General features: G+C 52.3%; 1 protein-coding gene across 2 annotated transcripts in view; it reads right to left on the bottom strand.

The window, feature by feature from the left end:
* SUFU (SUFU negative regulator of hedgehog signaling) overlaps window positions 1–24,731 on the bottom strand; it is a 110,828-nt gene that overhangs the window by 13,581 nt on the left and 72,516 nt on the right. Inside the window, exons 4-10 of one of the 2 annotated variants that reach the window (XM_040254306.1) lie at window positions 23,439–23,581; window positions 22,456–22,541; window positions 22,131–22,203; window positions 18,892–19,045; window positions 16,964–17,075; window positions 2,707–2,841; window positions 1,063–1,201 (exon numbers count right to left, since the gene is read on the bottom strand). In XM_040254306.1, coding sequence (XP_040110240.1) covers window positions 1,063–1,201; window positions 2,707–2,841; window positions 16,964–17,075; window positions 18,892–19,045; window positions 22,131–22,203; window positions 22,456–22,541; window positions 23,439–23,581 — 842 coding nt within the window. Of the gene's footprint in view, window positions 1–1,062; window positions 1,202–2,706; window positions 2,842–16,963; window positions 17,076–18,891; window positions 19,049–22,130; window positions 22,204–22,455; window positions 22,542–23,438; window positions 23,582–24,731 lie in introns of both variants that reach the window. The other variant, XM_040254305.1, reaches the window with a different exon arrangement.

Here is a 24,731-nt window from a genome sequence, read left to right as displayed (position 1 = left end):
ACACACACAAAGCATGCCTACATTAATGGTAAATACACTTCACAGACACACATACACACACACACACACACACACACTAAAAGCATGCCTGCATTAATGGTAAATACACTTCACAGACCCTCCAGACTGGCCTAAACCCACAGAACCAGCAAAATTCTTTTCCTCTCTACTGTAATCCCCCTGCCCACTGCTGCCCTCCACTGCCCAGGATTCTCTTCCTCTCTACTGTAATCCCCCTGCCCACTGCTGCCCCCCACTGCCCAGGATACACCACAGACAAGGCAGAGTCATCTTTTACATTAGGGTCAGATTCCCTTTCTGAGAGGTAAGGTGGCGTGTTCCTTCTCCCATGCCCCCAAAAGACAAAATAGGATGTTGTTCCTCTACTACATCTGGGAGTGGGTTGGACCAGGCCAAGTACCCGTTAGAGACCTGGGCAGGGTGGGGATTGGAAGGAGGCCTGTGGCTGTCAGGTCTGGGTACCCTGCTTGGCAATGGCCCGAGGCTGTGCCCCAGACAGAAGAGCAAAGGAAGGACAAAGTGTTCTGGAAAAAGCCAGCAGGTTTGCACTGAGAAGCTGGGTGTCCGTCAGGAACACAGGAGGACCATTAGATGAGAGGGGGCAGGCTTGGTCTGCTGAGACCTGCCCATCACAGCCCATTGCCCGGTCCAGGTTCAGATGCCTACTTTCTAGGTATTCTGGTGGGCTTCCCCATATAGCGGAGAGTGGCTTCCACACTCCCTCCCACCCTGCTGCACCCCTCATTTCCTGTACCTTGGTTTACCTGAAATGCAGAAAGTCACACATCCCTCAAAACTCAATTTCCATGGCAAACAGAATTATCCACAGCCAGAGCCTGGAAAGTTACCGTTCCTGTCTTGGGGGACAAGGGGAGGCCAGGAAGTGCTCCTAGAGCTGGTGGGCTAGGTGGAAGCATCCACACACCACATGGCATCTCACCACTGGCCCCTCAGGAAGGCACCCCCGGAGCTTGCCAAGGGAGGACAGGGAGGTGGTGGGCACAGGAAAGGAGGCAGGCAGAAGAGAAAGAGCCTTCTCACTTGTAACCAGGGTCCGTGGGCTGCGTAAGGGTGCTCCTCGGTGGCAAAGGCGCCTTCTACTCCCGTGGAGACAAAGGTGATGGCCATGTCGCCTGTGATACTTTTATATGTAAAGTGCCGTCCGTGCAGGAGCCTGCCCCTGGGGGTGTGAACGTGAGACAGTGAGAGGGGGCCTGGCCAGGGCGCTCGGGGGCTGTGGGGGTTACGTTCCTGGGATGGGGTGCCTGGAAAATGCCCTCCTGACTGACCACCTGCCCACTAACAGGGGACTTAACCAAACATGTTCATCTCAACACCTCCCAAGAGAAGCCTCTCACGAGTTCTCTACTGTCATCCTTCCGAAGTGTTCAAGGCTGGCAGACACCAGAGCAACGTTCAGAGGGGCTGCAAGGGGAGAGAGGTCCACCTCTTCTGTGTCCTGGTGAGGAAACTGAGGCCAGAGGGGCCAGGTGGTAACATGCCCAAGGTCAGGCCCAGAGCTAAAAGGGGGATCGGGCCCCTCTTTGTTTGGAGGGTGGGGATGAAGAAGCCCCTAAACAAATTTCCCATACCCCTGGGTGATGGCACAGCGCCCTCACAGCACAACCCTGTGTCTGGTCCACCCACTCCCAGGCCTCTCGTGAGATTTAAATGGTTACCAAGTCCATATCTTTAAAAAAAGCTGAAGCCAAGTAGGGTCACTCTGAGAGAGCCACAAAAGTTATTGTTAACCCCCAGTCTGGAAATAACACCTGGGGGAAGGGTGGGCAGGGGCAACTTGCGGGGACAGAGATGCCAGTCAGCAAAGGAAGCAAAACCTGCTCCTGGCTTCCTCAGGCTGCCTCAGATTAACCCTTCACCAGCCTAAAGGCCCTGAGCCTGGGCAGGAGAGGGAGCTGGGGGAGGAGGTGGTTGGGGTCCTGGCGGGGTGTGGGGGTTGTATAGGGGCCTGGCCAGCCACTGGTCACTGACCACTGGCTGTCTTTGCCCTGTTGGGCCAGGCTGGTTTCCACCCAGGCTCTGGGATAGTGGGGATGGTCCCAGCAAGTACAACCCCCTTCTTTCCTGTCACTGTTGTCTGGGTTTACAGTTATTCTTGCTGTAAAATTGAGGGTGGAACCCCGGGGCTGTGGAGGAAGCCAGCTGCATAGGTTCCCCCAGGGCAGCGTCCTCATGCAGGGAGCTGCATTCTGGCCCTGGGGCTGGGTTTCTAGCACTGTGGATGGTGGCAGAAGGGACACAGTCTGGGCTTCTGAGTCCCTCAAGGAGTATGTGGGCCACAGGGTGTATAAACTGAGTGTTTTGCATGGAAAAACAGCAAAGCAGGAGAAAACAGAGTCCCACCCTCAGGAGCCCCTACCCTACCACCCCAGTGCTACCAGGGACCCTGCCACTGGGCTGGTGGGATGGCAGGGGGGCGGTCTGAGACACTCTAGGTTTCTGGACCTTTGTAAGGGAGCAGGGCTGGGGGAACACTTCTCTGCACAAAGGAGAGCTCTTCAGTGACGTGGGGGCTACTGGTGGGCTTGGGGGCCACAGGCCTGCCCGCTGGAGCTGCCTGACTAGCTCTCCTCCCCACCAGGGTCCTAGACTCCGCCAAGGCATGGAGGGGCAAGCACAGGCCTGGTAGCCCCTTGAAGCCAAGCTGTGCTCTGCGGCGCTCACCTGAGGCAGAGAGGGATGAGGGCTCCTGACTCCTGGTTGAATTTCAGATGGACGCTCTCTAGCTGCCGTGTGCGGATCAGCTCGTGGGGAATAATGGCTGTGGAGCTGTCGCTTTCCAGGCTGTCTTTGCGGCTCCTGCGAAGCAAACACAGGAACAGGTTCAGCACAAGGTGAAAACCGCAGGGCAAAGCAGGACGGGAGGCTCCCAGGCTGGGCTCCTGTGCAACGACAAGGATGGTGACTGATGATAAAGATAACAACAGCCACCATTCACTCAGCCCGCATTTGCCAAGTGCCAGCTGCTGTGTGAAGCACCCCTAGCATGGTGGGCACAGCGCCCCCGTGAGGTGGGCACGATTTTTACGGCCCTTTAACAGATAAGGAGTCTGGGATCAAGAAAGTGATGTAACTTGTCCAGGTTGCACAGCGGGGGCTGTGGAGCTGGGATCTGGTCGCAGGTGGGTCTAGTTCTGAAACCTCATCTTTGGCCAACATACTGTAGGAAAGCTACGTCACAGTGGTTTGTTCTTCCCTCAGATAGCAGCAGGGGTCTCTGGGAGCCCTTCTTCTGCTGCCCCGGAGCCCCAGACCCCAAGTTCTTCAATGCTGGGGTGCCAGAGTGCCAGGGGACTTGGCTCTGAAAGCTTCCTTCCAGCTGACCCTGAAAAGGCTGTGACATTACAGCAGGCTCAGAGCATGCACACTCCTGCTGGCGGCCCACAACTACAGTGACATACACACCCTTCATCCAACAGGAAATGACACAGGCCTCACCGAAGGGTGGAGAGCAAGGCTCGCGGGATTCAGATCTGTGAGCCTGGCTGGGCAGCGGGACTGGCCACCACCCTACTGGGCCCCAGCAGTGCGGTACCAGATTCCTCCTGACTGAGGCTCCCGCCACGGCACGTTGCCGCTGCTGCTTCACACCCCTTCCTGTCCTGCTTCCCACCCACAGCTTGCTCCACAGCTGGGCCACAGGGCCCCTTTGCAATCTAAGATTCACTCTTTCAAATTCAGCTGCCCCCAGTGATGACCTCGCAAATCTGCCCCAGCCAGAAGTGAGGGTTACCCACTGATCTCATTCAAAAGACTAGATCTCCATTTGGACTGTGAATTTCAAAATAATTAGTCAAGTGTCCAATCAAAATACTGGGTGACGGGCTTCCCTGGGGGGTGGAATGGGTAAGAATCTGCCTGCCAACGCAGAGGATGTGGGTTCAATCCCTGATCTGGAAAGACTCCACATGCCAAGGAGCAACTAGGCCTCTGTGCCACAACTGAGCCGTCACACCACAAATATTGAGGCCCATGTGCCTAGAGCCTGTGCTCTGCAACAAGAGAAGCCTGTGCAACGCAACTAGAGAGTAGCCCCAGCAACTAGAGAAAGCCCACACGCAACAACGAAGAGCCGGCAGAGCCAAACATAAATAAATGTAATAAAGAAATGCTGGGGGAGAAGCTTTAGTTATTTATCATTCAAGCAGCAGAAGCCATCCAGGATGTCTGGGTTTGATAACCTCCTTACACACTGGAGGTATGAGGGCTGCAGCCTGTGGCCCAAAAGGCACCCCGACACTCAGCACCTCCCCAGAGGGAGGAGGTGAGGTCAGTAGGCAGGATGGAGGGTGACATGGCGCAGCACGGGGCCCCGCTGAGGCAGCGACTTATAAGCCCAAGTAACAGGGACCATTCCCACCAGCTGCGTGGATCCACCCCCAGATGTGACTGCTCTTTCACAAAGTAGTCTCTTCCTCTGGGCTCCCAGAGCCAACTCTGAGTTGCCCTTTGCCCTAGCACCTCCTTTGACAAGCCCTTTCAGGAGACCTGTGAAGAAGACAAAACACGCTGGCCAAGCAGGTCACAGAATTTCAGGGCTGGTAGGAAACTCTGAGGGTGTTTCATCTACCTCTTTCCTTTAAGAAAGAGAGCCGGTAAAGCATCCAAGGTCAGAGAGCTGGGCTGTGGCAGGCCAGCGTGGGAGCCTCAGACCTCTGACCAGCTCTCTTCCCCTGAGGCCCTGGCCAACACGCCTCCCTTCGGAGGAGGGTAACACCAAACATCAGCCTTGGGGCTTGGACAAGAGCAGGACTCAGGAAAGGCAGCAGCCCTCTTTGGTGAGCCCTTACTCTGCTCCAGAGGAGGACCTTATACCAGGTAAATTTTTCTGTGGTTAACCCTTCTTGTACAGGTAAGGAAACTGTGGCTCAGATAGGAGAGGGGATAAGCCTACAGTTACAGAGTGAGTTTAAGAGGAAGAATCAGGGTGTGACTCTCACCATTACTTCCCTGTGTCACCTCTGAGACACATCACCCACCACCAGGCTCCCAGCCCAGCTGCCAGATGGGGCCGGGCAGCAGGCCTCTCTGACACGGGCAAAAATGCGGATGAATAGCAACTGGGAGGTGGGGGCAGGGGGCTGGGAGAGCAGAATCAACAGCACACAGGGCTAGAGACGTCTCAAGCTGGAGGGAAAAATAAATTGTTGAAAGTCAGCTAAAGTCACCTTGGTAACTGCTACAACACACTCACCCGGAACGAGGACATCAAACCCAAGTGCAAACAGCTTTAAAGAAATGGAAAAGAACTTAATCATCTGAAGAATTAATGTGACAAGTGCCCACATTTACACCTCCCACCAACCTTCAATCATTTGAAAACGTACTTTAATCTTTAAAGAGAAAAAAAAAAATTGCAAAATGCTAGATCTGCAGTCCTGGAGCTTGGGTATTTCCGGCCTGCTGCTTCAATGGAAACAGGGCAGATACACACACACACACACACACGCACGCACGCACGCACGCACACACACACATGCACGCACACACGCAGGAGCCAGCTTTTTGCTGATTTGTTTTTTCTGGACATCGATGCAGAAGCATGAATTATTTGTGTGGGCTGGGTGAGGTATTAAATCTGCAGCCGACACAGGTTTGCAATGTTTTGCACGGTTGTCAGCTTAATCTTAGTCATAAAAAAATAAGTAGTGTGCTCGCCAGCGTGGCCTAATTTTTCAGCTGCGCTGTTTTCTCCCTGAGTTCCTAGCGGAGGGGAAGGCAGAGCTTCAGGGTTGGAGGGGAGAACTGCTCCGAGGGAAGGCGTGGCAGCCAGCAACCTCCAGGGGCTGCTGGGGAGATGGAGCCAGGTGATGAAGTATGCTTGGGGAGGCAGGGTGGCTAATAAACGTAGGTTTGGGGTTCGAGTCCCATATGACCTTGGGCAAATAACTTAACCTCTCTCTAAGGTTTACTATCTTCTTGGTAGGAAGAATAATAATACCCTTTCCTTATAACGATTAAATGAGATGACCTAGGTGAAGCATCAAACAGTGCCTGGGATGTAGTAGGTACTCAAAACGTATTTGGAATGCATTACCAGGATGTTAGCAGGCTGCCTCTAGAAGTCTATCTGCTCCTCATGCAGGAATGTTGATAGCTAATAGAGACTTATTTGCCTTTACCCTGGGCCCAGAATCCAAGTGCCTCTAGCCAAGTCAGTCCCCCTTTCTGAGCAAAGGTCCTTACCCTGGGCTTGGGAGGGGGACTTCTGAGATGGGGCAGGAGTCACTGTGGGCCCTGGTCAACCACTGGTATTCTGGAAGGCCCAACTACAGGTCAACAAAACCCCTTGAGGCCTTTGTTCTGCTGAGGGACGTGCTGGCAGGGCTCCCTTCCTGTGCAGTGAGCACAGTGAGCCTTCCTGCAATTCGCATCCACTGGTCCTCAAGTCAGCCAGAAGTAGGTTAATTCATCCTCCATGACAGCCTTGTACATCCCCGAGGCTGCTCCCACAGCCCAACAAGAGTTTCTCTTCCAAGATTTGTAGCCCCAACTTTCAACAATATTCTTTGCTGTTGTTATTGTGGTTTTCAACTATATTCTTAAGATAAGGTCCTAAATCATCCATCCATCCAAGTAACTCTCCCTTGCATTCACTCTAGCTTGTCAAACTCTAGCGTCATGTCCAGAAGTGAAGTTGAAGTGCCATGTGTGGAAATACAGTACGTGGTTTAACCAGCACAGATCACAGAGGGACTGTGAGCTTTCTTGCTTGGGATACTTTATTTCTATTAAAACTGTCATCAAATTGTCCATTCTTTGTAACCTCGTCATACTACCAACTTATACCGCACTCTCTCTGTCAACGAATCCCCCTCAGGCTTTCTCCCATGGACTGAGCTTAAACCTCTTCTTCCCCCGCCTGTGTGTACTCCAGATGATTTGGAGCTTAAAACAGAACTCTGCTGTTACTCAGCCAGGGTTTCGAGCGGTCCGGATATTTCTGAAATCTGGCTCTGGCACACATCATATTGGCATTTCCCCCGACTTCACATCACTGACAAAGCTGATAAACTTGCCATCTCTGTTCTCATCCCAGGCTTTGATTAAACAGTGAACAGGACAGGGCCAGGCAGACGGGCTGACAGACTGACATCATTACTCTTTGGGTATGCTCATCCAACCGATTATAATCAACCCAACCATTCCACTGCTACGTCCCTCACCCTCCTGGATGTTCTGTAGACATTTCTGTGTCTTGCCAATGATGATGTCAGAAGATACTCTCCAAATGTCTTGCTCACCCCCACCTATATGAGGTCTATAGCACTTCCTTTATCTACCAAGTAGAAATAGGTTAAGTGTTTCTAAAAAGGCAGTGAGGAAGGTCCGGCAGGCCTGACTCTGTGAAAGCAAGCCTCACTGTTTTTCCTTAGGGAGTGTTCACAGCCTACTCACTGAACAATCTAGCCCAGAGTTTTCCCTGTGAGTTGACACCAAGCTCGCTAGTCTAGAGAGTGAAAGATGCTTTTCACATCTTGGAACTTCTGAGTGCTTTCAGTCTGCCAACACCTCTCTCCCATTCCCTCAGAGATTACTGACACCAGCTTCCTGAATCTCATCTGCCAATTGGACTGGTGTTCTGGGGTGCAATACATGTGGACCAGGAGATTGGAAATCATGGCTTCAATCCTCTTTTATCAATGCCTATGTGATTCTTCCTAGTCTGATAAGCATTCTATTTGAGATGGAAGCTAAGAGAACTAGGGTAAATTTTTGCTGCCTCTCTGTCTCTGATTAACATCGCTCTGTCCAAACAACAGGACCTAGGTTTTCTTCTTCTCGTTCTAAACAGAAGTATAAAAAATAGTCCTTTTTGCTGATCATAGCACTTTTTTACAAGACTTAGCTCTTCTTGAGTTTTAGCTTTTCTTGTTGGTCTAACATACTTCTTCTAGCTTTTGTTCAAATTCTTCAAAAATATTCTGAGTTACATAAAGACTTCTCTACATATCTGTACGGGTCCCCAGAGATATTACACCTCCTTTCAGTTTTCAGGGGACCATCCACAATAATAATAAGAGGTACCACCTGTGAAGTCATCTCCTCCTCCAGGGCATCTTCCAGCCCCAGGGACAGAACTCACGCCTCCTGCACTTCCTGCACTGGCAGGCAGGCTCCTCACCACTGCGCTACCTGGGAAGCCCAGCTATGAAGCCAGGTCCTATGCTAAACCCGGTATACATTTGTTCCTTTCATTTCTATAACAACCCTATTGTTGTTCAGTCACTAAGTCATGTCTGACTCTTTGTGACCCCATGGACTGCAGCACACCAGCCTTCCCTGTCCTTCACTATCTCCCGGAGCTTGCTCAGACTCGTGTCCATAGAGTCGGTGATGCCATCCAACCATCTCATCCTCTGTCGCCCCCTTCTCCTCCTGCCCTCAGTCCTTCCCAGCATCAGGACCATAATAACAGTAAACTAGTCAAAATGACCACATGGATCACAGTCTTGCATAACTCAGTGAAGCTATGAGCCAAGCCGTGCAGGGCCACCCAAGATGGACAGGTCACGATGGAGAGTTCTGACAAAACGTGGTCCACTAGAAAAGAGAATGGCAAACCACTTCAGTATTCTTGCCTTGAGAACCCCATGAACCGTATAACAACCTTATAAATAGGTATTATTTTTCCCATTTTACAGATGAAGAGACTGAAACTCAGATACTTAAATAACTAGAACCAAATCGCACAATGAGGCAATAAAGGGCTGAGACAAAACCCCTAGGTCTTCCTGATGCCAGCAAACATATAACCACAATATTTATTCTTAAGAGCCTCCCATCCCTTTGAGTGGTCTTTCCTTCTGGGGTTTCCAAGGCCACGAAGACACATCTATTTTTTCCCCTGAACTCTTAAAAAGAATTGCTTCCTAGAAACCACAGCAGGGCTTCCCAAAGGGCATTCGATGGAATTTTAATGTAAGACACACTTCTAGAAAAGCAGATGTGGCGAGGGCTAGATGCAGCATGCTGCATCTCAGATGGGAGATTCATAAAATGCTGGCATTTCGAGGAATCTGAGGAGGACTATGGAGGGCAAACAAACCAGTTTCACTTTGTGTACGCCAGTATCTTCCAAGCTTAGCCACAGGAATCCCTTGTCACTTAATCCCCAACAAAGTCCCTTCCAAGGCTGTAGGGACCCTCCCTCTGAGGACCACTGACCAAGCAGTGTTCTGACAGGGCCCAGGGTTTTCCCTCCTAAACCCTGCTCTGCCTAAGTACTTTGTCCCAAGGACCTGTCACACCTATGGCATCAGCCTCCCTGCCAGTCAGTCAGGTGCACGCGAGGCACTCCATCAACTCCTTCACCCCACGGCAAGACACTCTCAGGAGGCCTGTCAGACAGTTACACAACGCTCACCTTGAGCTCTCGGCCTGATGCTGGGGAAGCTGAAGTTCCTCTGAGTGACCAGGGATTACCTTAGTACCGATTCTGTGATTTATACCTGGAATATGTCATTCTTTTCACTATGCAGGGTAAGCTGTAACACTTCCTACAATATCACTTCTTTGACTTTCCTCAATACCTCTAACGTATTTCCACTTCCCGTTATTCCCTTTTTAGGCTATACCCATTGACTTCCTGCTACGGAAGATGAGCTTTTAGCTCCCTTTCATCTCACACCCCCTCCTTCCCAAGATAACTGTACTGTAAGTTTGTTTGGATCAGTATTAAGTGTTTACGTTATTATACAATACTAACGCTATTCACAACTGAGCTTCCCTGGTAGTTCAGCTGGTAAACAATCCGCCTGCAGTGTGGGAGACTTGAGTTCTGTCCCTGGGTTGGCAAGATCCCCTGGAGAAGGGAACAGCTACCCACTCCAGTATTCTTGCTTGGAGAAGTCCATGGACAGAGGAGCCTGGCAGGCTACAGTCCATGGGGTGGAAAACAGGCAGACATGACTGAGCGACTTTCACTTTCATTTCACTTTCATGTAGTATATACTATGATTACTTTTCCTTTTTAGCGTAATTTTCTATTTTTCTTGTATTTAATAACTGTATTGTTTTCTATGAATTTCAATAATTCAGTCCTAAACTAACTACCAATGGCCTGCAGATTGTCCCAAGACTTTCAAATAGAGCAAATATTTATCAATTTTATCTTCTTAAAGACATTTCTCCAGAGGATCCTTCCAAATGACTCCAGTCTGAGCTCACTGCCCTCCATTCTTGCTACATAGGTGTCCTCACGGGATCACCCTTCACCTTCATGCTGGCGATTCCTCTCCCCTCTTTCTCATGGGGGATCCTGTTTGTTTCCCGAGTATTTTCTTCACTCATTTCGATGGAACATATCTTCTAGCAGATTTCACTTTATTTTTTAGTGTGCTTCTCTCTGATCTGTCACCTTTGGGAGTTTGCAGGCAAATGAACACCAGCTTTACTCTGTGCTCCGGTTCGGAGACTTTTGTGGCCTTCTTTCCAGTTATTTTTTCCTGAGGAGGGGCAGACACCTCCTCTACTTTTATCCTCTTTTACAGGCAGCACCTAGTGGTGATGAGGCCTGGATCTGGATTCAAAAAACCCAAAGTTCAAATTTTGGGTCTGAACCTTCTTAATCTTGGCTCATTGACCCAGGATAAGTTATAAAATCTAGCTAAATCTCTGTGTTCTAATTTGTAAAATGGGGACAAAAGTAATCCACAATACAGGGCCTAGCACATGGTGATACTTAGTAAAAATGCCTGCTGGCCAGAGAACCTGTCCAACCCAGAGTCCTTCCTGTATTGGGAACACTGAGCAATGGTTTATGGGATGGCTCAGAGGCGCGCCTCAGTAATTCAGCAACTGATCTGAATCTTCCCATTTCTTTCTTTTTTACCACCTGTCTATATAACACATTCTATATTTACACTTCCCACTGTATAAGGGGACTTTTTATATATCCTAACACGCCTTCTCCTTCCAACGGCAGGAGAGACTCCTTGTTTCGAGCACTGCACAGATCGCAGTACATGCTTCTGGTCACCCTACCCACACTTCACAGGTTGACAGAACCGTAGCCATGTTTCCTCTCCACTCTTGCTCTCAGCAGATTGAAAAGTCTTAATTTTTCCATTTTAGCCTAAAGGTGTTGGTCACATTCTATCCATGGCAGCAAGTGTAGAAAGGAGAGGAGCCCAACCACCTCGATCCTTTCAGCCACAATCCCAGTCCTGTGACAGCGATGACGTCTGCACTGGCTACATGACTTGGGGCCTTCTCCTTGGGGACGCCAGGGAACAGGAACCAGGGCACCCGGGTTGGCAATGATTCAGAAGTGAAGTGGGTTTGGCTTGCTGAGCCCAGTCCAACCTCTGGCTTCTGCCCACTAGCCTGGGAGATTGTTCCTTTTGCTTTCAGATTGCTGACGAAAGCGTTGAACTTTCCAGAGAAAGAAGCACTTGCAGGTCTCCCTTCAGGGCAGGACTGGGACAGGGTGTGGGTAGAGTGAGGGCCCCAGCTTAACTCCACAGGTACTGTTATCGCTGAGTCCAGACAAATGCTCTGATGAGGATGACACAAGGGTACAAGGCCAACACCAACAACCAAATGACAAAATGCAGTATTTTCACTGTGAACATCCCATGGAGAAAAATGTGATGATAGAATAGTGGGATGGAGTGTGGGTGAAGAAATCAGAGTGAGGAAGCATCGTGCTAAGGTTGGTGGATCCCTCCATCAACTACTAACTCCTCCAGGCACCGGGGACCTCCACCCTGCAGCCGCGTGGTCTGACTCGGGTCGGGGACGAGGACCCCTGTGCTCCTGAATGAGCAAGCTCCAGTTAGAGCCCTTGGCTTTCTGTTTCCTGAGACACTGAGTCATTTCCTCTCTCTAGCTCTCACCTTTGAGCCTTCCTTTTCCCTTCCCTGGAGAAGTGACTCACTGCTCAAGTGTTGGGTGACACTGAGGATCAAGGGTGGGTGATAAAAATACTCTTGACTGTGCGACTCGAGGAGGAGGAGACGCAGTGTGGACTGGGAATTTTGACGTCCTGGCCATGAACTCTGAGGCTGGGGCATTAACAATGGCCACAGCTTCACCTCTTTGGGGAAGTGGACAGAGAATGGAGTTCAAACAGAAATTCACCCAGGCAGGAGCGCTTTGGAGCCCTTGTTCTGCCCTTTCAAATGTACATTTCTGAGAAGGGCACGTGAAGGCAGGCGCTCAGCAAGACAACAGTGGCTCACAGGAGCCTGGGCCCTTCCCCTCGTCAGCCCTGTGGGGCCTGGCAGGGGCCCTGAGAACAGGGCTGTTTCTTTTTCTTTTGGGTTTTCTCTCCAGTAAAACCACCGTACTTCCCCAGGGTGGGAGGGGTGAGGGGAACCAGCGTGACACGTGGGCTCCTGGCGGGCCACTGTGCTGACATGGTGGAGCCCCCGGAGCAGGGTTATCCAGGCCTGCCCTGTGTGCGGGAAGTGACGGCAACAGCACAGCTGTTTTCCCAGATGGAAACTCACCTTCCTTCACCCAATTCACTGGATGCAAACGAGATATTGTCTTCTTCTAATTAATCTTCATGGGCCTCATAGGCTGAACAAAACAAAACACATGCGTGCTAAGTCGCTTCAGTCATGCCTGACTCTGCGAGCCTATGGACTGTAGCCCACCAGGCTTCTCTGTCCATGGGACTCTCTAGGCAAGAACACTGGAGTGGGTTGCCATTTCCTTCTCCAGGGGATCTTCCCGACCCAGGGATCGAACCTGCGTCTCTTACATCTCCTGCACTGGCATTGGTAGGCAGGTTCTTTACCACTAACGTCACCTGGGAAGCCTGAAAGCAAAACACAGTTTTCTTTAAAGAATGACTCCTTGGCCAGGTCACAAGCTCTTCAAGATGGGGACTGAGGCAGTAGGGACCCCCTCTTCAAACGGCCAGACAGATGGGAGCAGAGACACTTATTAACGTGGAGAGAAACGCACGTTGTGTTCCGGTACATGTTGGAGGAAGGTACAGCTGACAATGCCACGACGGGAGAAGTCATGCTACAAAACTTTAATGTTCCAGAAAGTTAAGGCAACAAGAAAAAAAAGCCTTAAGTGCTGCTGGTGCAATTCCAGAAGACTGAAAGAGCTCAGTGATGATGGTTAGTGTACTTTTTAAAGGTACCTCACCACAAAGCGTTTCTCCCACAGCCAGGAACCTTCCCTACCAACACATGTGCACACACACCCAGAAGCCCTGTCCCTCTTTGCGGGGGCAGGGGGGTTGTTATGTGATCCAGAAAGTTCCCTAGAGGTCCCCCAGCCTCGGTCAGTGAGTCACTGCAGAGGGAAAAGGAGGAGGGCTGGTACACCGAGGCAGCTTCCCAGCACTGCAGCAAGTTTACAGAGGGGCGAGCCTCGCCACGCAGTGCACCTGACCACGCTCATCTCCCAGTGCCTGTGCAGAGGCTGAGGCGCACAGGCTGGGCTCTGCACCACAGTCCACGTCTCAGCCAGCCACCTCAGACACGGGATGCCAGTGACTTTTCCCCCCTTGACCCAGGTCCTTACAAATGCTGGCAGGCACAGTGCCTAAGCTGGGCTCCCCTCAGTGGCACAGAGGAGTTGCTTCCCAAACTCACGCGGGCGGGCAGTGGGAAGGGAGGCGCCAGCAAGCCGAAGGAGGCTTTTCTCAACTGATCATCTTGGGAAAAGCCAGATACAAATTTCACGGCTGGAATGCAGGGGTTGTGAAACGCTGGAAGAAGCCCCAAAGAGGGCCAAGGGCTCCCCTTCTGGGAAGACGGTGGGAGGAGGGCTGGCAGGGGCGAGTAGGAGAGGAGCAGGTTACCCAGAGGAGCCTGCCTCTCTGGGAAGCAGGAAGTGAGGCCTCAAGAGAGAAAGAAATCCCCCAGCCCTGAAGCGGTGGAGGGGCCAGAGGTACGGCTGATTTTGTTTCTGAACATGAGGGCAACAAGGCTTCGTGTCAAGAAGGAGTTGTGGTATAAACGAGCCAATTATGACACATCTCGTTATCTCGGGGATTTGGAAGCACTGAGGCTGGCAGCATGTCCTCCTCGAGTTAAATACAAACAGTAAGCTTCTAACTCGGGGCTTCAGCCTGGACCTTGGCCTCAGGGGAGAGGTTTCTATTCATGCTACGACTCGTGAGAAGAGGTCGGCCTGGGAGGGGGAGAGACAGGTCTGGGGTGTCCCTCACGCAGGCCCTGAGCATGGCGTGAGGAGTTAATACCATGTTAACAGCTGAAGGACAGCCCTAAGTGCCACCCTTTCCTCACCAAGGCATTTATTAGCTTCTCTGTACCTCAGCCTCCTCACCTAGAAAAGGGGGATAATAATATTATCTACTTCACAGAGTGACCACAAGGGTGGTATTAATACAAAGCCCTTGGAACGTGACCTGGCACAGGCGCTTTACCAGTAGTGCTGGCTGCTACTGAGATGGGAAAGAGCGAGCGTCCGAGTCCCCCAGGCAGGCCAGTGCCCCACTGCTCATGGCCAGGCTCCACGGGCTCTTCTGCTTCTTCCCTCTATCTCCACAGCGTCCTCAAACCATGTTTGGCCCTGTGAGGACCACATCTCAGAGTCCCCGCCCAGAAAGCCTGACTAAAGGAAAACTGGGCACAAAGACACAACACAGCCTGTGCCCATTGTGCCCCCGTAGGGAGAGAAGCAAATACTGGTGCCAGCACGTTTTGGGTCGGCTTTCTCAGTCGCGATCCAGGCGGTTTGTCTGAAATGGGTCAGCTCCCAGGGTGGGCAGCACAGATATTACACTCGTGCTTCTAATGTGAACCGAGTCCACTGCCGCTGATCCTGAGGTAAGAGGGAGCGGAAGACTGGGGGGCAGGGGGTGGTGTTGGAAAATGTTCTTGGGGAAGGAGGAGGAACCAGTTCTCAACCAAATGCTAGCAGATCGGTAACTAGGACCGATGACCTTAGAGGAGACAGTGCCGATTCCCTTCAGACTGCCGATTCCAGCGCCTTAGAGATGCGACTGGGTCCCTGAGCTGCACGGAGGGGAGAGGACCCCAGAGGGTTGCACCTCTGCTCTACTCTCATCCATCTCTCTAGCTCAGCCAATTCAGGCCAGAGTGGAGGCTGCAGCTCTGCCTTGTCTGCAAACGGCCCGTGGACCAGGTCTGATCCCCACTGCCCAGCAGACTGAGTCTGGGCTAGATGTGAGCATCCAAGAACCTTGAGCCCAGCAAAAGGTTGCTGGGGCTGCAGCAGCTGGAAGTATGCCCAAGACAGGGCGTGAGAGTTCAGGCTTGTTCCAGATATACAACAGGGGCAAGTGGGGTACCTCCACAGGAGCCCCTGCCCTTCTGCCCAGAAACCTGGACCTTCAGAGGTGGAGGGGCCATCTGAACTAAGACTGTCTACAAGTTATGGGGCAATCTGTTTGAGCTTTTAAGCCTTCAAGTACCTCCCGACCTCCCACCAGTGCCAACAGGGCCCAGAGGAAGAGGCCCAGCTCAGGGCATGGGAAGAAGTATGGCCCTGGGATGGGAGCCAGACTCCCAGGTGGGAAGTTTCCAGATGCCCCATGACTCTGCCTGGCCCTCTGCTGCTGCCAGGGGAGGATGGTGCCTTCGGCCAGCTCCTCTAAGGCAGCTGGCTGCAGAAACCCACTGGCTAGAGTTAAAAGCTGCTCAGAGGTACAGTGGAGGCTTCTCCAGGCTTTTGCCAAAGAGCTCCACTTTCATGGCTTCTGGATGGCAGACTGGCCAGGTGGGCCACCTCAGGCAGCCAGACCAACTCTCCTTATTCCACAATCTGCTCCCAGGTTCCAGCCTCAACTTTAACCAGCCAGGCCTTCCCTGTTCCATCCCCGTCAGCTCCATCTCCTGCTTGTTAAAATTCTAGGGCACCTTCAAGGCCCATCTCATGTACTTCCTCCTCCAGGAAGCCCTCCCTAACTACTCAAGATCATGCTGACTTGTCCCTTCTGTAGCACCACTTAAATCACTACCACTTCTGGGGGTCATGGATGAGGAAATGGAGATAGAAAATTCAAAGTAACTAATTCCAACAAATTACATCCACAGCCAGAATCATGCCAATTAATTAATTCGTTCAGTTCATGTGTTCCCAAAAGAGCCTACACCCCAGATGGCCCTCTGGGTCCTGAGCCTGCCACACAGTGAATGTGTAATAAAGACTTCTCAGAAGAAGGACGGATCACCCTGGACCTGCAAGAGTGGTCCGCCTCCCTTTTAGCCCAGGACACAGCAACTTCCTCTCTGGCAGGCAGGGTTCCTGCTCTGGGCTGCCAGTTCCCAGGCTGCCCCTGCCAGCAGCTATTCCCTGGAGTTGCCCTGGGACCAAGGGCAGAGGCGGGGGGTGTCCAGCTCCAGCTATGCCCACCATTTGTCCTCATCAGAGGAGGAGAGGTCAGCAGGAAGTAGATCTGACCTCTCGGGTGGTCAAAAGTCTCTCCGAAGAGCTCGTGGACAGATAGCAGAGGTCTGAGAGGACTTCCCTTCCCTGGGCCCCCTGGAAGGGAGGCAGGAAGAAGGGCCTCAGCAGCAGGCATCCAGTCTGGGGCTGGCCAGACAGGGAGGCCCCTGGGGTTGCAGCTATCAGCCGGAGACCAGGCTCCAGGAAGGAAGGAAGGGCAACTCTGGCCGAGGCCGAGATAAGGAGGGAATGGTGCTCAGCACAATGGGCTCCCACAAGGCTGGGAGGCCCCAAGTCAGATTTCGCCCCAACTTGGCCTCCCATCTGCTCACACAGCCCGTGTAAATATTTACTGTTGTTTATATTTCTGGTCTGCTGGGTCCCCTCCGAGGCCCTTATGACCATGGATCTGTGTGCCCCAGAGACCCTGAGTCCATCCAGAAAGGCCTCTGGGCATTGCTCTCTCTCACGCAAGCCATAGGGACAGCTCTGAAGGACAGAACTGCTCCCAAGTCCCAGTCTCAGGACACTGCTCTCAGGAAGCTAGACTGACGCCCTCTGTGGGTGGGCAACTTACGGGGCCCGGTCGTGTGTGAGGCCGTTCTGTCGCTGAGGGTTGATTGGCGGAAGGACGGGTTTGCTGTTGATCTCAAGTCCTCTCCTCAAGGTCTCCCGGATCTGCTCTGTGTCTGCAATGACATCACCAAGTTACCCAATGGCTCTCTGGGCCCCAGCAGCCCCATTCCCGTCCTTAGAGCCCAGCTCTGCAGATGTGCTGGGAAAAGCCCCCGAGAAGGCTGGTCCTGAGGCCACTCCAGCTATCAGCTGTGAGATCTGAGGGCAGCGTGAGGACACGGGGCAGACGAGGCATCGTGTGCCCCCGAAACTTCTGGTCTGAAGAGCACCACGCTTGTAGAAGACAAGGCCCTGGACCACAGAAGGGCACCTTCCAAGGCAGGGCTCTCTTCTCCACTGTCCTGCCTTTCCTGTGTCACAGGCCCTAGGCTTACCCCTAACATGGGTCCAGACAGTGACTCACAAGACAGCCGCTGCCCAAGACCACCCAGGAATTCTGCCCGCTTACTGGATGCCAGTAATGGCTGCAAGTGCTCTGCTGTGAACGGACAGGCGTCCCTGACACAAGTTTCTGGGTTCGGGGTGGTCAGTTGGTGTCTGGTCTTGCCACCCTTTCCCCTGGGGCAGGGTCAGTGGGATGCTGAGTCATCTTCCCACCTTGGTCCCATCCCAGGGAACCCTGCCTCTCCACAGATCTGCCAAGGACCAAGAGGTGAGAAAGGAGTCTCTTGGTGGAATTATTTCTTTGCAAGATGCTTTGCTGGCCTTCAGGGTAAAGCTTACTGGTCCCCTATATTGAGATTTTGGTCTAAGACTTATTTCTGCAAACACACACTAAAAAGCAAATTAATCTTGGTTGATCAAAGGGTGGGCTTAGGGTAGATGCTGAACATGATTAGTGATTTTTCTAGCTGTTTGTTACAGCATTATGGATCTTACTTAAAAGAATTTTTTTTTAAATAGCCAATAATTGTTGAAATTTTGGACAAAGCTGTGAATCTTTCCTTAAATTAGCTCTTTTTCGCAAAAGCAACTGAATGAGTCTAATAACTGTACAGTCTCTCAGAGCCTCCCTGGAACTTGGCATATCATTAGAACAAGCAGGAAGGAAAGAAAAGGGTCAGATATTTGCATGAGGGGTTTAAGTTGTTCTTTATGGAAAGAAAACCTTTTATAAGTGCTATCACATGTGTTTGTATTTTATGCAGGACCAAGTATCTTACTCTTCAAAAGATAAAGAAAGGGGGAAGAATAGACAAAGGAAGTAGAGAGAGCAGCTATAAGCACGTTTTTATATATGGCTGCTTTTCTTTTGAAGATGGTTAGAGATCCCCTTTCTTTAAAACCATGACTATTTCTCTAGCCAAGACTAGCATGGTGAGCTTCCAACAGGAGAGCCATATCCTCCTTCTCCAAGGCCCACCTCCCTAGGTTCAGAGGTAAGGGTGCTTGCCCCTGCCCCTTACTCTGTATCTGCAAGACAGTGTATGTGTGTTGGGGGGGGGGGTAAAGTCTATAAACTGGTCTCATACTCAGGCCTTTCCCATCAGAGGCCTGGGCAGGCCTGAGGCCAGTGTGATCCTCGGGTCTGGCTTGGCTTTCAGGCTAGAGCTGGGCCCTGTGTCAATTCCGTGGGTGGCCAGGGCTTGTTCTCCTGCACTTGGGTGGACTATGGCTGTTTCCTGTAACTGTTCTAGGGCTTCCACTCACCTCCCTGACCTCAGATTGCAAGGGGCAAATCTAAAACATAATGGTCCCTGCTGGAGATGCAACGTGAAATGCACACACACACACACACACACAAAACCCAGGAGAAATGGGCCAGTAAAGCTCCCTCCATTCCACCTTGCTGAAGATCTCACTGGCGGTTTAAATCCTGCCAAGAAATGCTAAAACCCAGCCTGGGCAAGGGGAAGGTGAGGCCCCCACCTTTGCCGGAGAGCCGCCGGGGCTGAGCACCCACGCAGATGCTCCGGCTGTCCTCGTCGTCCTCGGGGGGCCGGCTCAGGTCATCCCAGGCGCACTTGGCGCTGACACCACTCAGGTTGGAGCCGTCTGTCTCGATGCCTTTGTCAACTCGCTCCTGCTTGGAAAGAACCGAAGAGCCAGAGTTCCTTCAGCCAACCAGTGGCCCAAGGTCACCACCCATATTTGTTTGCCCATATTTACTCGGCCTCAATAAGAGCTAAGGGCTTCCTTGGTGGCTCAGTGGTAAGAATCTACCTGCCAATGTGGGAGAGGAGGGCTCGACCCCTTGGTAGGGAAGATACCTTGGAGAAGGAAATGGCAACCCACTCCAGTATTCTTTCCTGGAGAATCCCAGGGACAGAGGAGCCTGGTGGGCTGCCGTCCATGGGGTCACAAAGAGCTGGACGTGACCAAGCAAGAGCATGAGTAAGAGCTAAGTGTGGGACAGGTGTCAGAAGAACAGGATTCCAGACTCTATTCTGCCCTGGTTACTAACGAATGACAGTCTCTGCCAGCCACTGGGCTCCTCCAGGAGAACCAGGAGTTAGGGGAGCTGGGGAGAATGAAAATCCCAAGGGAAACTTCTCCTCACTCATTAGACTTCCAGTATAGTGACCTTCACACCTGTTTCAGAGCCCTGACTCTGCCCACCCTGTGCTGGCCTGTGGAGCTGACATAGCAGGGCCAGGAACTATCTCCTGGAGGAAAGGCACTGTCCTTCCTCTGCTGACTGATCACCCGGCCCGGCTCCAGAGGCCAGTGTGGAAGCCAGCCATAGGCGGGAGAGACTGGGACTCAGCCCCACCTCTCCAGCTCCACACCTGCAGTTTCTTCTTCCAACAGCAGAGGGTGTGGTCACATGGTGACGAGCCCCCAGAGAGCAGAAGGGCAGGACTTTCCCTGCAGCATCGCTGACTTGTTTGGCCAAGGATTCTGGATGGAGATTCTTTTCCATTTCTTAGACTAAACTGGCGGCCGGGGGCGGGGGCGGGGGGGGGGGGCCGGTGAGCATCTGCAAGCCCCACCAGAGGTCCTGCCTTCGCACAGGCCTTTACATTGTGGAGTCCAAACACTCTTCAAATGGTCTCAAGGAAGAGGTGAACACAAACATCCTGGGATTTCCGGTAAAATACAGTTGTGCTGTTGGGCTTTGGATGAAAGGTCATCTGGGAGGCTCCTGCAACCCTGTTCATAAACAGTCATGTGGGCCAAATAAAGCTCCTGAGTCAGGACCTCAATTAGAATCTGCTCCTCCCTGTCTGGGGACCTTCTCCCCATGGCTTCACAGGCCCATATTGGCCTGCTGCTTGGCCGGGAAGCCTGTTCAGAAAGCACAAGGTAAGCCTACAGAGAGGGTCCTTGTTTCTGGACACTGTTAGCAGGTGGCCCTGGCCTGATGCCTCCTTCCCATCAGCCCCCCTCTCCCCATCTCCAGGGTTCCCATCAGCCCAGGCAAAGCTGGGGATTCTGAGCTGACAACAGGGAGTGGCTCTCTGTGCCCTAGGCAGGGGCTTGTGGGTGCTGGTTTGCTCAGGATAGAGTCTATGTTCTTCCTTCTCCACTGGCCACCTTGGGGCCCCTCACCTAAGCAAGAAGCTGAAGACATCTCTTGGCTCAATGAGCTCAGCCCACTTACTTTATGAGTAAACAAGAAAGGGTGAAGACGCAGAGGAGTCTGGGGACTTGTTCCCGCACACAGCTGGCTAGTGGTAGAGTGTGGAGCAAAGGGCCAGGAGCAGCTCTAAAACAAACCAGCTGCAAGTAGACCCCAGAGACACAAGTGAGTGCAGAGCAGCTCCCACTGGGTGCACACCGAGGTGCTTTGTTGCTTTTAAAGAACACTAGTGCTCTGGGTCCTGCTGGCTGGCCTTAGGGACGGACGCCTGAAGACTAGAGAGGAGAACTGTTCTCGGCATGTAGAGCAAGGACAGGCTGCTTACCCTAGTAGCTTAAAGATCAGGTGCTTTCTTAGCACTTGGCACTTAGGACAGGGGCCAAAGCAACAGCCCACAGTGCCCTGTGCTGGATCCCAGTGTGGCTGCAGAACAAAGGCTCAGGGAAACACAGCCATGTGGTTCTGGTTCTTGCATAAGCAGAAGCTACTAGGAAACCAAGTTAAAGGAGAGATAACAAAGGATCCTGGCAGTGATCGGAAAGCTTCAGTGTTCAAGGCACTAGGTAAACAGAGTAGCATCATCTGTGAATGAGTAAGCTTCTGCCTGAGAACTCCCAGGTCTGCAGTAATGAGCCCAGGGACCGCAGGCTACCTGTCTGCCTGCTACTTCTCCCTACCCGCTCCCAGCCTTCCTAAAGGACACTAACTCTTGGCACTAACACAGGCTGCCTGTGGTCTGTGAGATTTCTACAGAGGCATAAAATGTTCAGAGATGGCAATGACTTGCAAAGGGCAAGGGCAAAAGAGAAGGAGGCAGGCACGTGCCAGGCACATTACTGGCTGTCTGTGGTTCCTGTTTCATGAGTAGCCCATAAGAAACAAAGTTATGCTCTACCCAGCTTTCAAAATTCACCTGCATACAAACAGAGCACTGCTTCTAAAAATCCCAGAGATGACACTGACTCTGTACAGGTGGGCCATACACAGCGAGTGGGAACGGCCGACCTGTGTGTATAAAGGCTTTCTCTTATAGATCAAGGGGTACCAACCTACCCACGGGAGGAGCTCAGCATCTGACTGCCCAAGATGAAAATGATCTGAAAGAGGGTAGGGTCTTTAGACCAATCGGCGCTCACCCCCGCAGCTGGGCCGTGGGGTCACTGGTACCTGTTCCACTGTCTGTCATGGTGTGGCAGTGGCACTAGGGAGGTTTTCTGAAAGGAAGCCCGTGTTCTTCTAAGAAAGGGAACATGGCAGGATGAACCCCAGACAAGCAATACCCATTATACTGATTTTCTTTCTTGCTGGTGATCCAATTTTTTGGTCAGGTTTATTGATGTAGAATTTGCATTCAATAAAATCAATCCTTCTAAAATGCAGGAAAATGTGTTTAGACAGCTTTTCCTGGACTGAAATCTCTGCTCCGTTATGTACTCTGCAGAATTCAGGGAACAAGTTGCATATCATGCCATATTTCTACTCACTCACAAGTACAGCTCCTCTGTTTTCCCAGCAGGAAAGCCAGGGTTATGTGCAGAGGCCTAGGCACAGTGTGCTAGAAACGTTTTCCTCACTCAAGACATACTTGCAAGTGTGGGTCGATCTCAAATATGGTCTCTCCCCTCCGCATGTCAGTTATCAGCCAGGGGCCGCCAGCGCTGTGGACAGGAAAGGGGACAGGATGGTAACTGAGGGGTTGGGGCTGACGGGCGGGGTCTACAGCCTTCCCTGCTCGCTGCCCCAGGCCCAGAACACAGGGTACTAGTGGCCAAGGGACAGCCAGGGGTAGTGATCAGGGAGGCCCAGTGTGAAAACCCAGAGTCTGAGCAGTAATGTAAGGGGGAAGGAGGGGCTCCCAACCCCTGACCTGGGGAGCCTGCCCCCACCTCCTGGCGCAGGGGTGCACTCACACGGGTACCGTCCGCAGCAGCTCCAGGATGCCCTGCCCGTTCCACTGCTGGGCTGCGTGGAGCTCCTCAGTGCAGACGCCGACAATCTGAGACCCGAGGACAAAGATGCCATTGTGCGTTAATGGCCATTCCTCCCACCCATCCAGAAGGTCAGCCACACAGACTCTTTCAGTGTCCCCAAACCTGGGGGGATCACAGGCAGGATCTGTGCTCTGGGGTTGATGTGTCCAAAATAGGATGGTTCCCTTAGAAAGGAACAGCGGCCTGACTAGGAGACAGATGGGTCCACAGGTGGGGCATCAAGGTCTGACCCTTGCCCTGCTGTGATGGCTCGGGTGTCTGGATGACACAAAACCAAGCCCCAGATGGCAGAAGAGATAATCAGGGCCCTGCAGACTTAGGACAGGTCCCCAGCCCACATCTCTGGAAGCAGGGGAGGTCCAGGGAGATGTTCCTGCCCAGTCGAGATCACAGGAATTGTAAACAGAGGAGATTCTGAGACCCTTCAAGCTCGGAAAGACAACCAGAGGCTGCCAGCAGCTCGCAGAAAAGCTCCCTTCCTTATCAGGGGCTGAACTTTTGAGTAAATCTCAGAGGAAACAACTGGACCTTCACAGAGACCCACCATGACCACAAGCAGCCTGGTTACAGCTGGGGGAGAGGCACACTCCCCTGGGTAAGGTCCAGTCCAGCCCCAAGCTGCCCGCTGGAGGGGTCCTGGGCCTGTGGCTGTCCAGGTCTTACAAGTTCACAGAAATACCCTCCCCTGCTATCCGCTCAGCTATGGCCACCCTCTCCTACCCAAATGGCCCCGCCCCTGCCCCCTCAGCACATCTCAGCAGACTGAATCAGACCATCTGAATCCACCTGACAGACCATCAGAAGGACTAGAAAGAGGGAGACCAAAAGGAAATGTCCATTCTCTCACCCGTCCTCCCATCCTGCCAGGGAAGGCTGGAGCCCATGTCCAACCTGGGCCTCACCTGGAGGAAGGTAACCACCCCGAAGGGTGTCTGCACAGGCTGCATCTGCGGGTCCTCTGTCAGCAGCATGTGCTGAATTCTTGACTCACTGTTGTCCAAAGGACTGTGCCAAGACACGTGGTCGCCACTGCAGAAGGTGTTCTCTGTGGAGAGATGTGAGGGTCCTCAGCGTTTGAGGCCTGGCAGCCAGCCCTGGAGCCCAACCTGGGGCCTGAGAAGCCTGGGCTGGGAGGCTCCCTAGCCTTCCAAGGTGGCCCCAGTGAACCATTCACAAGGATGAGAGCAAAGAGCATGGCTATTTCCCCCAAATCAAATGCATTCCTGCTCGCCAATCCTGCCAGCCTTCAATGGAAAATGACAGGCTGCCAGTGGGGCTGCTCGCTTGGGGGGCCCAACAACTTCTGTAATTTTCACTTCTCCAGCACCTTCACTGAGAGAGTTCAGCGGGGGAAGGGGTAGCCACGATCAGGTCTGCCAAGAAAGAATGAAGTGCTTTACTGTTGGGCCATTCGGCCAGAAGTCCACAGGAAGGCTGGAGGGCCGTGAAAGCCCTTCACCTTGGAAAAACATACTAGGATTTCTGTGCAGTTGCTGCTGCTGCTAAGTCGCATCAGTTGTGTCCGACTCCGTGCGACCCCATAGACGGAAGCCCACCAGGCTCCTCCGTCCATGGGATTTCCAGGCAAGAGTGTTGGAGTAGGGTGCCATTGCCTTCTCCATATGTGCAGCTGAAACTGTTCAAATAGGAATCCCCAGCCTCGGAGGGCCTTTGAGTTTCCCACAGGCAGAGAGATTCAGGGAATAGCTCCTCAGCAGATGGAGCTCTGACCATGCCTCACACACCTTGGCAGAGACATGCAGCCTGGAGGGGCAGCTGCTGCCCTGGAGGACACAGGCTTTGGGCCCAGGCTGCCTAAGAGAAACGTGCAAATACGGCCACCTGATCGTCTCCCTGTTGCCCTTCACACGGGCCCGCTGCTTTAAAGAAAGAGGCGTAAGGAGCAGAGCCACAGGGAGAAAATGCCCAGATGCTATGAAGTTTCCTGTTCCCCTGCCTTTCACCTTGGGTTTCCTTTCACAGGTCTTCTGCATTTACCAGACTGAAAGCATCTACGGGTCCTTTCCATTTCTTCCCCCTTCACATTGTTTCGCACATTTCATTCAAAATTATGTATCCTAGAGATCATTTCATATCAACACATAGAAAGCTACCTCATATTTCCCCCTCAATTATAAATTATTATTTATAAAAATAATACTGTATTATATTGGTTTAAGGTACACAACATAATG

Source organism: Oryx dammah, unplaced genomic scaffold, assembly GCF_014754425.2.
Source record: "Oryx dammah isolate SB20612 unplaced genomic scaffold, SCBI_Odam_1.1 HiC_scaffold_14, whole genome shotgun sequence".
Taxonomy (NCBI): domain Eukaryota; kingdom Metazoa; phylum Chordata; class Mammalia; order Artiodactyla; family Bovidae; genus Oryx; species Oryx dammah.
The sequence above is the reverse complement of the archived record's forward strand: the minus strand, read 5'-3'. Positions and strand labels throughout refer to the sequence as shown.